This window comes from Macaca mulatta, chromosome 19 (genome assembly GCF_049350105.2).
Source record: "Macaca mulatta isolate MMU2019108-1 chromosome 19, T2T-MMU8v2.0, whole genome shotgun sequence".
Lineage (NCBI taxonomy): Eukaryota > Metazoa > Chordata > Mammalia > Primates > Cercopithecidae > Macaca > Macaca mulatta.
Genome location: NC_133424.1, coordinates 9,332,900 through 9,347,500, shown reverse-complemented (window position 1 = coordinate 9,347,500; position 14,601 = coordinate 9,332,900). Strand labels below are relative to the sequence as shown.

Genomic DNA, 14,601 nt, shown 5'->3' with positions numbered 1-14,601 from the left:
AGAACTTGGGCCTGAAACTCAGGAGGGACGTGTGGCCTGGAGGCAGGTGTGGCAGTGGCAGGGGAGGGAGGCTGCCGAGGGTTTCTTAGAAGTCTGTGCTGGGTGAGTAGGGAGCAGGCCCGTACCTCCTGCCCAGCTCCAAAGTTAATGCCTTCGTGAAAACACAAGCAGCTTCCAGGCAAGCACCTTGCCTGCATGTCCCTAAATCTGTATCCTCCACTCCCAAACCCCCACAAGGCAGCAAGGCAATGCATCCCTATTTCACAGATGCACAAGGTTGGCTGGGCGTGGCGGCTCACACCTATAATCCCAGCACTTTGGGAGGCCGAGGCAGGCAGATCACTTGAGGTCGGGAGTTCCAGACCAGCCTGGCCAACATGGCAAAAACCCGTCTCTACTAAAAATACAAAAATTAGCTGGGGCCAGTCATGGTGGCTCATGGCTGTAATCCCAGCACTTTGGGAGGCCAAGGCGGGTGGACCACCTGAGGTCAGGAGTTCAAGACCAGCCTGGACAACATGGAGAAACCCCATCTCTACTAAAAATACAAAAATTAGCTGGGCGTGGTGGTGCACGCCTGTAGTCCCAGCTACTTGGGAGGGTGAGGCAGGAGAATCGCATGAACCTGGGAAGAAAGGGTTGCAGTAAGCCAAGATCACGCCACTGGACTCCAGCCTGGGCAACAGAGTGAGACTCCATCTCAAAAAAAAAAAAAAAAAAATTAGTCGGGCACGGTGCCACACACCTGTAATCCCAGCTACTCAGGAGGCTGAGGTTGGAGAATTCCTTGAACCCGGGAGGCGGAGGTTGCAGTGAGCCGACATGGCACCACTGCACTCAAGCCTGGGTGACAGAGTGAGACTCCGTGGCTGTCTCAATTGAAAAAAAAAGAGGCCGGGCGCAGTGGCTCAAGCCTGTAATCCCAGCACTTTGGGAGGCCGAGACGGGCAGATCACGAGGTCAGGAGATCGAGACCATCCTGGCTAACCCAGTGAAACCCCGTCTCTACTAAAAAATACAAAAAAAAAAAAAAAAAAAACTAGCTGTGCGAGGTGGCGGGCGCCTGTAGTTCCAGCTACTCGGGAGGCTGAAGCAGGAGAATGGCATAAACTCGGGAGGCGGAGCTTGCAGTGAGCTGAGATCCAGCCACTGCCCTCCAGCCTGAGTGACAGAGTGAGACTCCATCTCAATAAAAAAAAAAAAAAAAAGAAAAATAGATATGCAAGGTTGAGGCTCTGGGAAGGGGCTTGCCCTGGCTTGCACAGCCGGTCCACGAGCTGGATCTGTGGCAGAGCTTTCAGCAGGAGCCTGAGCCTGAGCCTCTAAGGTGCTCCTGCTCTCCCTGCAGCCTCAGAGGGCCTGGGGCAGAGAGGCTCCCTCTGCTTCTCCTGGGCTTTCTCCCGGAGCTGTTTGCAACACCTTCCTGTGAGCACACAGCTTCCTGATGGGGCCCCTCCTGCTTCCGTTCCAGGGGAGGCTCTGTGGCTTGGGTCTGGGGGCCACCCTTGGGGATGCAATGGTCAGGAGGAGGGCTGCTGAGAGCCTGGGCTAGTGACAGCCTGCCTCCGGCCACTCCCAGCAGCCCTGCTGGAATGCCCCACCTCTTCTGAGGCTAGGAGCGTCTCCCTCTCCCCAAATTTCATACAATCCCCACCCTTGGCCCATTGTTCCTGTCACCAGACAACCTTCTCCCCTTTCCTTGCCAGTCATTCGAGATTCTGATATGAAAAAAGAAAAAAGGGGCTGGGCGCAGTAGCTCACGCCTATAATCCCAGCACTTTGGGAGGTGGAGGCGGGTGGATCAGTTGAAGTTGCGAGTTCGAGACCAGCCTGGCCAACATGGTGAAACCCCATCTCTACTAAAAATACAAAAATTAGCTGGGTGTGGTGTTGCATGCCTGTAGTCCCAGCTACTGGAGAGGCTGAGGTGGGAGGATCGCTTGAACCCAGGAGATGGAGGGATTATAGGCATGAGCCACCGTGCCTGGCCGCATCACCCATTTTGTGTTCTTTTGTTTTTCTTTTTGAGGCGGAGTTTGGTTCTTCTTGCCCAGGCTGGAGTGCACTGGTGCAATCTCGGCTCACTGCAATCTCCGCCTCCTGGATTCAAGCGATTCTCCTGCCTCAGCCTCCCGAGTAGCTGGGATTACAGGCATGCACCACCACGCCTGGCTAACTTTGTATTTTTAGTAGAGACGGGGTTTCTCCATGTTGGTTAGGCTTGTCTGGAACTCCCGACCTCAGGTGATCCTCCCACCCTGGCCTCCTGAAATGCTGGGATTACAGGCGTGAGCCACCCTGCCCGGCCTCGCATCACCCATTTTCTAAGATGCAGTGAGCCGAGATTGCACCTCTGCACTCCAGCCTGGGCAACAACAGAACGAAACCCTGTCTCAAGAAAAAGAAAAAAAGGTCCCACTTCCCTCGATCTCCTGCTTCTCAGGAGTGGCGTGGGCTTCTCCCTGTGGGTGCAGCTTCTCAAAGGCAACTTAGATCTCTTGGGGCCAGGACTCTGGACTCTCCTCTCCCACTGTCTGCCTTACTTGGAGCAGTGGCAGGTCCACTGCAGAGGTGGGGGCTCCTCTGCAGGTGGGGACAGCCTGGCCTTTCCCAGGATCTGAGCAGGCCATGCGGGGAACGTGGGCAGAGGCCTGCTCAGGGTCAGCTGTGGATGAACCGGGGCTGCCTGCGTGGTGGTGCCAAGAGGTGCTCTGATGTGGCGGGTTTGAAGAAACCTGGAGTGCGAAGATCAGGTTCACTCCTGGTGGAGTGACTGCTCATGGCCAGGGAAGCCTCTGAGAGGCAGGAGCAGCTGGAGGGGCTGTGTGTTCCGGGTGAGACTGTGGATGGCCACGCCTGCTATCTGGTGGGCACAATCCAGGTGCCGCTCCTTGGGCTGCCTGGAGGGACTACAGGCCTGCAATGTCCGGAGGGATGCTTTGAGCCATTTGGAAAGGACACACTGGGACTCTGGGTTCTAGATCTTTCACTCACCGGGGTCCCTGGGGCTCCAGCCTGAAGCCAATCCCTTGGCTAGCAGGGCTCTGACTTGGGAGCCTGGTCATTTGCCAGGAAGTGGCACAGGGAGGCTGGCACCATGGGAGACCCCTCAGTCCATCAGTCACTAGTCCAGGACGCTCACCCCAGCAGCATCTTTTAAAAATTATTTTTATTTATTATTTTGAGACAGGGTCCTGGTCTGTCGCCCAGGCTGGAGTGCAGCGGCACCATCTTGGCTCATTGCAACCTCCGCCTCCTGGGTTCCAGCGATTCTCCTGCCTCAGCCTCCTGAGTAGCTGGGATTATAGGTGCCCACCACCATGCCCATCTAATTTTTGTATTTTTTGTAGAGACGGGGTTTCACCATGTTGGCCAGGCTGCTGTTGAACTCCTGACCTCAAGTGATCTGCCCGCCTTGGCATCCCAAAGTGCTGGGATTACAGGCGTGAGCCACCGCACCCAGCCACAATATTTTACTGTCAACTATCATTGCCCTACTGTGCAATGGAACACCCGATTTATTTCTCCTAAGTGTAACTTTGTCCCCATGGGCCAGCCTCTCCTCATCCTCCCTTCTCCTGAGTTTTTCACCCAAATCTCATTACAGTAGGACCCTAGAACCCACTGGGCGCAGTGGCTCAGGCCGTAATCCCAGCACTTTGGGACGCCGAGGCAGGGGCATCACCTGAGGTCAGGAGTTAGAGACCAGCCTGGCCCACATGACGAAACCTCATCTCTACTAAAAATACAAAAATCAGCTGGGCGTGGGTGCTTGTAATCCCAGCTACTCAGGATGCTGAGACAGGAGAATCACTGGAACCCAGGAGGTGGAGGTTGCAGTGAGCTGAGGTCACGCCATTGCACACTCTAGCCTGGGCAACAAGAGCAAAACTCTGTCTCAAAAAATAAAAAAGAACCCTAGACCCAATTTGACCTAGGAGGCAGAAGTGAAATGGCCTCGAAGCCTACACATAAATCCTGCCTCTGCCATTTACAAGCTGGGTGACCTTGGGCAGTTTGCTTGACCTCTCTGAGCCTTTATTTCCTCACGGACAAGTTGGGCATGACAGTGGTGTCTACTGGCATGAACAAGGTTGCTGAGAGGACTGACATGAGGGGCATGGCCCGGCAGTTCCCACCATGCTGAGCACGTAGCAGGAGTTAAGGGAATGGAAGGCAATCCAGAAAAACCCGTGACCCCTGAGAAAAGCTTGCGGAAGGTGGGCAGGGAGACGTTTGGGGGGGGACCTGGTGGGATCTGGGGAATCCTCGGAACTGACACAGGGAGGCCTCACTCAAGATCCAGCCACCGGCCAGGTGCAGTGGCTCACGCCTGTAATCCCAGCACTTTTAGGAGGCCAAGACCTGCAGATTGCTTGAGGTCAGGAGTTCAAGACCAGCCTGGCCAACATAGTGAAACCTGTCTGTATTAAAAATACAAAAATCAGCCAGCTGTGGTGATGGGCACCTGTAATCCCCACTACTCAGGAGGCTGGGGTAGGAGAATCGCTTGAACCCAGGAGGCGGAGGTTGCAGTGGGCCGAGAGCGTGCCATTGCACTCCAGCCTGGGTGACAGAGCGAGACTTCATCTCAAGCAAAAACACAACAACAAAAAACAGCTACCAGGGTAAAGGCTGAGCTGGCGGGCCCTGCCTTGACTCGGAGTCCTGACTGTCCCCAGATGAAGCACCCTCGGTTCAGCAAGTCACCAGGAGGCCACCACAAGACTCAGCACTCAGGTACCATGGGCAGAGGGGGCGGGCGGATCGGGGGGCAAGCTCCAGGAACCCCCAGAGGAGCACACCTTGCTCACGAGCACACAATTCCTTGGTGGGGGGTATCAGGAGGGAGAAGGATCCCCAGCCACAGCAGTTGCCACCCATGGACCCAAAGTTGCAGAAGCAGCTGAGGAAGGCAGAGAAGGCCGAGAGGGAGTTCCGGAAGAAGTTCAAGGTGAGGCCTCCGAGTTAAGCAGGAGTCCTGGCAGGGTGGAGACCAGGGCCCCACAGATCCCAGGCTCAGAAAGAAGACAGGGGCCCGAGGGCGGCAGCACGAGCAGAGGCCATAACATCTCGTGCCCCAGTTTGAAGGGGAGATCGTGGTTCACACGAAGATGATGATTGACCCCAATGCCAAGACGCGCCGTGGGGGCGGCAAGCACCTCGGGATCCGGCGCGGGGAGATCCTGGAGGTGATCGAGTTCACTAGCAATGAGGAGATGCTGTGCCGGGACCCCAAGGGCAAATGTGAGTGCGCCTGGCCCCGCAGCCCCAGGAGGCACCCCCACCACCCTGGGCCTCAGAACCCACCATGCCCACTCTCTTCACAGATGGCTACGTGCCCAGAATAGCGCTCCTGCCCCTGTAAGTACCAGCCCTGACTGTGGGGGGAGGGGTGGGGTGCGGGGAATGAGCCACAGTGCTCCTTGCTGACCCAGCTGTGCTCTGCCAGGGAGACGGAGGTGTACGATGACGTCGACTTCTGCGGTACGTGGACACTCTGGGTGGGCTGGAGGGACCCTGGCGATTCCCCTGGGGAGCTGCTCACTATTGGGCATCTGGGGAGAGGGGTCCATGGAAGTCACGCTTCCTCGGCAGACCCCCTGGAAAACCAGCCACTTCCCCTGGGACGGTAAGGCCGGTAGGCATGGGGCAAGGACAGCCGGCCAGCCCAGCGCCCGCTCACCCAGGAGCCCTGGAACCCGGCGCGGGAGAGTCACAGAGCTTGTGCCTGGCCACATAAAGTCCGTTTAAAGCAGTCCCTGCTTCTTGTCTTTTCCTTCCCTCCTGATTGGCTGAGTGGAGCAAAGGCACGGGAACCCCCTGACCAAACACAAAAGGGGGTGTGTCTGGGGTCACCCTGCCACAGTCTCACACCTCAGGGATAAAAGGGAGAAAAGGGTGGCAAGAAGCTGGTGAGCAAGGGGGGCTCCTGGTGATCAGAACCCCATGTGCTGCCAGCCAGGGCAGCCAGGCAGGACGTGTCCCTCCACAGGCAGCAGACGAGCAGCAGGAAGGCCTCCTTGCTGGGGACGCACACCTGCTTGGCCTGAGCGGATCCTGAGGGCGCTTCACGGGGGTAAAGGGTGGGGCCTACACCCAATTCTGACAGAGCCCAGATATCAGATTTGGCCTGAGCCTCTGGTAGGACTGAACATGGGTGGAAGGTGGCACACAGTTTGGTCTGTTTCAGCAGGGGAAAAAATGCCAGAGAACAAGCCCGACTGAGGCAGGGTCTGTGCCCCAGGGTGTTAACCTCATAACAGGGAGACAGGATGGCTTTCGGGAGGCTTTTCTTCATTTTTGAGACAGAGTCTCACTCTTGCCCAGGCTGGAGTGCAGTGGCGACATCTCGCTCACTGCAACCTCCGCCTCCTGGGTTCAAGCAATTCTCCTGCCTCAGCCTCCTGAGTAGCTGGGACTACAGGTGCCCTCCTCCCAGATTACAGGCACGAACCACTGCGCCTGGCCTCGGGGCGCTCTAAACAGCCAAATGCTCCATTATCAGCCCAGGGATTACAGCCCACAGGAAGGCAGTTTCCAGGGAAGAGTCTCCCCCAGTCTGTGGGCAGGCACTCACCCCTGGGGCCTCAGACAAGCAGGAGAGGGGATGAGATCCCTGTTCCTTGGACTGGAACCTCGAGTGACCCCAGCTCCCCACACCTCGGGTGGTTGCCCACACAGCACACACAAGCAGGCTGTTTTCAGGAACCGGTATTTATTATCAAAGTCATATTCGATGTCAACAAGATGCCACAACTACAAAAAAAATTGCGCACATTGCAATCTCAATGCAAACAGTCAAATGGAACCCCAGTCATTAAAAAAGTAATTCAAATTACCCCAAAAAGCAACTGAATTTTTTAAACATCTTTATACATCCAGCCAACAAATTAAAATGGTTAACAAGAAAAAATACAAATTCAGAGGTCTCGTATCGATGTTTAAAAAAGGCAACTGCTTAAGCGTTTCTATCAATTCGAACGTCAATCTCTCGGCCACTCAGCTTCATGCCGTTCATCATCCGGCAGGCTCTCTCGGCCACCTCTGGCGACTCGAACTTAACCACACCACACCCCTTGGACTTCCCATTCTCCATCTTGATGTCGGCGTACAGCACGTGGCCTGGGACAGGGAGGGAACAGACCACACTTGTCAGGCAAACCCAGAGCTCAGCCTGTCTGGGCTCCATTCAGTCCCGATTGTTAGATTTTGGTGGACAGAGTAAAAAATCCGCCTCAACGGCTTGCCCCCAAGAACCAGAGACAACCTGATATCTGGAGCACAAAGGCTCAGAATACAATGGTGGGAACCAGTGACTAGGCCCTTGGCCACACTGCCATTCTTCTGCTAACAGAGCCTGCCCCTGCCCCATGAAAAGCCTTCCTAGAGGATTCAATGCACGCCTTGACGCTTCACAAAGTTCAAAGAAGAGGGCGCCGAGTAAAGCCAGCTTTCTAGGCAGAAAGTTGGCTATATATTTTACAAAGTGTTCATTTCTGATACGCCACTGCCCCTGGTTACAAAGCCATCCGCAATCCAATGGACACGTCTGTACTGTCCAAATGAAAGCCAGCCGGTTTCACTTATTCATCTGAGCACCTGTTAAGCATCCAGATATGTGTCAACTCTGCGGAAACAGGTCAGAGCCCTAGAGGACAAAGGCTCTACTCCAGGAGTGCCAAAGGTGCTAGGGCCACAATGCCAGAGGCAGGAACTCTGCCTGAGAGGGCCCAGGGCAGGTAGGGTGGAGGGGTCCTCAGGGGAAAGTTCTTACACAGAAATTCACCAGAAAGACTTGCCAGTAATGCCTCACACAAGAGCACTGTGGGACACGTGCAGCACTTGCCGCTCAGGTTCTGGGACAGGAGGGAGATGGAGGAGGATGGGACCAAATCTTCAAGAGGCTTGTGAGTCTGGACTTCCTCTTGAAGGTACAGGGCCCCTCCAGGCATTGCAAAAGTGGGGGTTGGGGATGCTGTGATCCCACTGGCCTTTTCAGAATATCTAGCTACAACGTGGAAACTCAGGAGTGGGGAAAGAGGTAAAGAACGGGGGAAAGAGGTAAAGAACGGGGCAAAGAGGCACGTCATGACTCAACGGCTTGCCCCAAGAACCATGGAGAAGCAGCAATGGTGGTGAAATCAGAGCCACTGCTGAAACAGGAAGCGGGAGGGCAGTGCGGAAGCAGCCGCCCTGTCCTCTAGCTCAGGCCCCTCTAGCTAAAAAGAACAGAGGTGGTGCATGAGGGGTGGAGGCTCACCCTGGAGGGCAGGGAAGGAAGACAACTTGCTTTCAGCCACAGAGGGAGCCCTCCAGAAGAGTAGCAGGATGTGCCAGGAAACCAGGAGACCTTAGCCTCATCCTCACAGGAGCTGCTGTGTGCCCAGAGCCTGCAGCGCCTCCCCATGGCACCTGCTGGGCTAGGTGTTCTCTCCGAGGCCCTGAACCAGCTGTGCTAAGGGGAAAGCTACCTCCCTCGTCTGGGATGTTTTTATTTAGCGTTGCCACCTAGAAGCCAGGTGACCTGAGAAGACTGACTCATCTGTGAAATGGGGACACTACTACCTTGTTTCAAAAGCCTCAAAAAGGAAGAAAAAAGGAAATTAGGATGAAATGAGAACACAGGTGAAAAACGTGCGACACATCACAGGACACTCAACAACCTGCCTGAGCACTGGCGTGGGCAGAACAATGGCAAGGCCATGGGTCCTGAGCTGATGGAGGGGGCTGGGAGGGAGGCTTTGCTGCTGACTTGGCTGCATCACCAGTAAGCATGAGGGAGGCACCTAGAAAGCCGTTCCCAACACTTACCACACTCGTTGAATTTGTCCTTCAGCATCTTCCATGTGAAATCGAATGGGAGCTAAGGAGGAAGGAAAAAAGGGAGACTGATGTGTGATTAAACCAAATCCTAAGGCACGCCTTGCAGCTGACTCTGAGGGCTACACTAGATTTCTTACTATACCAAGAAGCTGGCTGCTCTTCAGACTGAGGCGATCAGCAGGGAACTAATAGGTCCACGTGGGACAAGACTGTGAAGTGGCACAGCCAGCTCCCTCCCTGGGGCTCAGACTGTGGGAGCACTGTGCAGGATGGGACGCTTGGGCCTGTGGTGCGCAGCCCACAGTCACTAAATAGTGGCTAAGAGTGGCTGAGCTGGGGAAAATAATTCCGTTACAGCCACTTCTTTCCCTGGATCATTGTGCAAGACACAGTGCCTCTTCAAGCCAAGCAATCAGAAACTGCAGTCTGAGCTCAGAGTCTGCTCCATATTCTAGCGCAGTGGAGAAGCCCAGGCTCTTCCAGAACCCACAGTTCTCACATTCCTTACCTGTCCCACTAGCATAAAACGTTTGGGACAGGAGCAAGGAGATGTGGTCCTCTTTGGAGGGCGCCACCTCTGACTTCATCCTGCTGATCTTTGTCTCCCCTGTCCCCTCATGCTCACCACCACCAAGAAGTTCCCCAAGAGCCACTTACATTTCTCACAAATATCTGGCAGGCCTTCCTGGCCACCCCAGGAGCATGGCCTCCAGCTCCACCAAAGGAGCCTGCAAAACTTCCTCCAAAGTTGCCACGCTCCATCTCGATGGCACGGTCAAAGCTGGCACCGCCACCGCCACCCATGGCCAGGCCCATGCGCTCAATGCCAGCGCCCAGGGCCGGGCCCATGGCGGGGCCCATGCGCTCGAGGCTGTTGGCACCCATGCGCTCCAGGCCCATGCGCTCGAGGCTGTTGGCGCCCATGCGCTCCAGGCCCATCCGCTCCAGGTTGTTGGCGCCCATGCGCTCCAGGCCGGTGGCCATGCGATCCATCACGGGGCCCATGCGCTCCAGGCCAGCCCCCATACCTGCGGGCACCATGCGCTCCATGCTCAGGCCCATGCGCTCAATGGCAGGGCCCATGCGCTCCACGCCAGAGCCCATGCGCTCAATGGTCTGGCCCACACGGTCGATGGGAGCGGCCATGCGCTCAAGGCCGAAGCCCATGCCGGCACCCATGCGCTCCACGCCTGAGCCTATGCGCTCCATCGTCTGGCCCATGCGCTCGATGCTAGATGCCATGTGGTCAAGGCCCAGCGGGCCCATGCGCTCAATGCCGGAGCCCATGCGCTCCACGGAGCCCATGCGGTCCATGACCAGGCCCATGCGCTCGATCTCGGAGCCCACGCGATCCATGCCGTGGCCCAGGCCTGCGCCCATGCGCTCCATGCCGGCACCCCCGAGGCGGTCAATGCCAGGACCCATCCTCTCAATCCCAGGGACGCTTCCTCCACCTCCACCTGAAACAGGGACACAAAACACAGGTTGGTGTCAAGAACTTAAGTATGCGTGTGTACAACACGCCAGACCACTTCAGCTCATGGGCATGGATCGGGGTAAAGGCCCACCATAATTTACCGTTAAGACACCCCTCAAATGTTGACAACAGCTACAGCTGGGTGATGGACTCATGAGGGCCTCCCAGCATTCTCTCTGCTCTATGCCACAGCTGAGATTTCCATAACACAACTTCTAAAGAACACCCCTGTATGTGTGTCTGTGAGGTGCTAGTGTCTGTGACAAGCTTTGTGAACCATGGATGTCAATTCCTGAGACCTCTGAGGTTTCTCCATCAGCAGACACTGAGAAATGCTCCAGGGGGAGGCAAGGACACCCCCCACTCAGAAGGCCACCCAGGGTAATGAACAGGAGTTACGTGGAGACAAGTCCAAGTTACTCCCACCTTCCCCTCCCACCCTATCCCTCTCGGATGCTCTGCTGGGGGCCACTCTGGCTGCGTTTCCTCAGCGCTTCCAGGGAACAGAGAAGGATTTTCGGCCACACCATCAAGCAGAGGTCAAAAAACACACACCGAGAGATCCTCTGTGTACAAATGCACACAACTGGCCACTTCTGGGGACCTTATTATTACGGAAACCAAATGATCTGCTGGCTTTGGAAAGAAGATGTTGATGGAACTGCAGAGTGGGCTCTGGTGGCAGCTGGGGGTCAGCCAGCAGAACAAAGGGACTCCCCACCCGTAGTGCTTGCAACTCTGGAAAGCAAGGGTCTGGCTCCATCAGCAAGGCCACCCCTTTCCACATGCCGAGCTTGGGGCTCCTCCCCGAAACCCTGTCGTTTGCCTCTGAGAGTGGCCATCAGCCCAGAGCCAGCCTGTGACTGACCCAAGCAGCCTAGTCAAAAATTCCAATTCAAGAGGAAACTCAGCAGTTTCTCTAATTGGCTCTACAACTGACCACAGACAAGTCTCTCTGTTGCTCCGTGCCTGCTTCCTTAGCTGCAGAGCAGCACACTGAGAGACAAAAAGCAGGCCCAACTTTAAGAATGTGTGACTTTCAGAGGGGAGACGTCTCAGAACTTCCCCACAGTATAAGGAACCTAGCGAGAATGGGCACTTTGCCCAAAGGCATCAGAAATGAGGTGGGGCGGCTGGATGTGGTGGCTCATGCCTGTAATCCCAGCACTTTGGGAGGCTGAGGCGGGCGGAACAAGGTGAGGAGTTCGAGACCAGCCTGGCCAACATGGTGAAACCCAATCTCTACTAAAACTGCAAAAATTAGCTGGGCATGGTGGCGAGCGCCTTAGTCCCAGCTAGTCAGAAGGCTGAGGCAGGAGAATCACTTGAACCCGGGAGACGGAGGTTAGAGTGAGCTGAGATCGTGCCACTGCACTCTAGCCTGGGCGACAGGGTGAGACTCCGTCTCCAAAAAAAAAAAAAAAAAAAAAAAAAAGAAATGAGGCAGGGCAACTCCCAATGCCAACAGAAGCAAAAGACTGGGAAGAAATGGTGTCGGTGTGGAGCTCCAGAGCCAGCCCAACACAGATGTCAGGAGGTGAGATGCCAAGACACTCAGAGGGAAAATCAGGCTGAAAAAGTACATTCGGGCCGGGTGTGGCGGCTCACATCTGTCATCCCAGCACTCTGGAGGTGTGCAGTTCAACTGAGGCCAGGAGTTTGAGATAAGCCTGGATAACATGTCAAAATGCCATCTCTACAAAAAATCAAAAAATCAGCCAAGCCAAGTGGCATGCGCCTGTAGTCCCAGCTACTTGGGAGGCTAAAGTGGGAGAATCGCTTAGGCCTGGGAAGTCAAGGCTGCAGTGAGCCGAGATTGCGCCACGGCACTCCAGCCTGGGCGACAGAGCGAAACTCTGTCTCCAAAAATACTCAAAAAGTACATTTTGTTCTCAGTATTCATAAAACTGTGTATGAAAGAAAGATTCAGAACAAAATGTTTCCAGCAGTCATCACTGGGCGATGGGGCTTCAGACCATACTTTCTTCATATTTTCCTATTGAGTACCTGTATCTATTTCCTGTTGAGTACATTATATGTTGGGTGGTGTACTTTCAGTCTTATCAAGTCTAAGGAAAAAATACTTACTTTCAGGAATTTATAATGTGGAAAACAAAACCCCCAAATGAGAGGTACTCTAACAGTGAGGATGGCCGGCCTGTACACAGCACATGTGGAAGCACTCTCACATGCATTCGCTCTCCACGGCATCCCCGAGGAATCCCCCATTTTACAAATGAGTGCTACGAGAAACAGAGAGGTTCGGTGACTTGCCAAAAGTCACACAGCTAGAAAGAAGCAGAGCTGCTCCCACCCCGGGCAGTCTGTGTCAGAGCCCGCACTTCTCACCACTAAGCTCTACGGTCCCCCGTGATAACGGCCTGTTCTAAAATAACAAAACATCAAACTAAGCGGTTCCTACCTCCTCCCTGCTTTGCAATGATCTCTCCTCTCTTCAGTGCATTACTTAGGATTTCTAAGGAAATCAGGAAGAAAAAAAAATTAGCCAAATTTCTCTATGGCAATACAAATGTGCTCATTACAGATTCCAGAGTAGAAATACTAATAACAATGACAAGAAAAAGAAAAAGGGAAAGGGGTTTGAGAAACACACGCACAGACAAGATCATTTTACAGAGAACTAGGAGAGTCCTTGATGCTGGGTTCCGATGCCAAGACCCCATGCAGCTCCAGAGTCTGAGGCCCAGCGTGCGGGGTCACCTGCGAATGCGCCCACCAGAGACAGGAGCCAGTGCATTCATGAACCGAGAGCCAGAGCAAGAAGGGGGCCATCGGGTCTTGCTCAGCGGCAGTTTTCTACAGTTGGTCCAGGTTCTCAGAACTGAGGCTTCCTTGCCTCAACTGAGCTGGAAACTAAGCCCCCACCCCCACCCCAGCCAACTTCTTGTTCCGAAGACCGCCCAGCAGCACCCACTTGGAGCCCACATTTATCCACCCAGAGGCACCTCTCGTTATCATAGAGCAAATTAAAGCTGCAGCTCCACGGACAGCCTCGATGCTAACGAATGAGCTCTGCGTGAAAATCCTTGAACATGCCAGTCCTGCCTGAAATGAGCTGGGTGTGCTGTGACTAGGCAACAGATAAGGTTTCAGGAAAATACCTAAATGCACCCCCCGCCAAGTGTCCCAAACACAGTGCTGCTGCTCACTTGCCCACGGCTCACCCACACCTCCTTAAGGTTTGTCTGATGCTATCATAGCATTACCTTTCCAAGCTTCTGGTCCGTCTTTTGCTATGTAGAAGACACTTGTACCCACCCACTCTGGTCTCAAAGTATATGCTCAGCAACTCGGACATGAGCCACGAGGCACATTTCACTTTATGACCATGGCCACAAAGCCATTAAAACCTGTCCCCCCGCCGGGCGCGGTGGCTCAAGCCTGTAATCCCAGCACTTTGGGAGGCCGAGGCGGGTGGATCACGAGGTCAGGAGATCGAGACTATCCTGGCTAACATGGTGAAACCCCGTCTCTACTAAAAATACAAAAAACTAGCCGGGCGTGGTGGCGGGCGCCTGTAGTCTCAGCTACTTGGGAGGCTGAGGCGGGAGAATGGCGTGAACCCGGGAGGCGGAGCTTGCAGTGAGCCGAGATCACGCCACTGCACTCCAGCCTGGGAGACACAGCGAGACTCCGTCTCAAAAAAAAAAAAAAAAAAAAAAAAACCTGTCCCCCCACCGTGCAGTGGCTGATGCCTGTAATCCCAGCACTTTGGGAGGCCAAAGCGGGTGGATCACCTGAGGTCAGGATCAGCCTGGCCAACATGGTGACACCACGTCTCTATTAAAAATACAAAAATTAGCCAGGCATCATGGCGGGTGCCTGTAATCCCAGCTACTCAGGAGGCTGAGGTGGGAGAATTACTTGAACCCCTGTGGTGGAGGTTGCATGAGCTGAGATCGCACCACTGCACTCCAGCATGGGCAACAGAGTGAGACTCTGTCTCAAGAAAAAAACAAACAAACAAAAAACCCAAACAACAACAGAAAAAGCGCCTGTCCCCCACACAGCTGCTTCTTATATCCCAACTAACTGCCGTGGGACGAGGCGGGAAAGTTCACCAAGAGACACAGACTTCAGTCTACCAGCAGGTACAGCTCATTCTCCCGGGATGCCTGCGATCCTGCCCAGACTGCCTAAGCCGAGGCTGGCTTTACAGCACCTAGACCAAACTTGTCCAACATGTCTTACTTTGCTGTTGTTCTGTTTTGGGGTTTTTGGCAGCCTGAAACCATGGTTTTTAAGTTTCTGTCTCTAGTGATAAGCGGAAAAGAGGG

General features: G+C 54.6%; 2 protein-coding genes across 38 annotated transcripts in view; one reads left to right on the top strand and one right to left on the bottom strand.

The window, feature by feature from the left end:
• PRAM1 (PML-RARA regulated adaptor molecule 1) overlaps positions 1-5,758 on the top strand; it is a 17,317-nt gene extending 11,559 nt beyond the window's left edge. For 2 of the 4 annotated variants that reach the window (XM_077979774.1, XM_077979775.1), the window contains 6 exons: positions 4,683-4,740; positions 4,846-4,954; positions 5,085-5,247; positions 5,331-5,364; positions 5,453-5,487; positions 5,599-5,758. In XM_077979774.1, the coding sequence (XP_077835900.1) occupies positions 4,683-4,740; positions 4,846-4,954; positions 5,085-5,247; positions 5,331-5,364; positions 5,453-5,487; positions 5,599-5,636 (437 nt within the window). In that variant the 3' untranslated portion in view covers positions 5,637-5,758. Of the gene's footprint in view, positions 1-4,682; positions 4,741-4,845; positions 4,955-5,084; positions 5,248-5,330; positions 5,369-5,420; positions 5,488-5,566 lie in introns of all 4 variants that reach the window. The other 2 variants (XM_077979776.1, XM_077979777.1) reach the window with 2 other exon arrangements.
• Positions 5,759-6,701: 943 nt separating this feature from the next.
• HNRNPM (heterogeneous nuclear ribonucleoprotein M) overlaps positions 6,702-14,601 on the bottom strand; it is a 43,641-nt gene continuing 35,741 nt past the window's right edge. For 22 of the 34 annotated variants that reach the window (XM_077979797.1, XM_077979794.1, XM_077979800.1 and 19 more), the window contains 4 exons: positions 12,726-12,779; positions 9,484-10,286; positions 8,815-8,866; positions 6,702-7,125 (listed from right to left, as the gene is read on the bottom strand). In XM_077979797.1, the coding sequence (XP_077835923.1) occupies positions 6,962-7,125; positions 8,815-8,866; positions 9,484-10,286; positions 12,726-12,779 (1,073 nt within the window). In that variant the 3' untranslated portion in view covers positions 6,702-6,961. The remainder of the gene's footprint in view (positions 7,126-8,814; positions 8,867-9,483; positions 10,287-12,725; positions 12,780-14,601) is intronic. The other 12 variants (XM_077979806.1, XM_077979803.1, XM_077979810.1 and 9 more) reach the window with 1 other exon arrangement.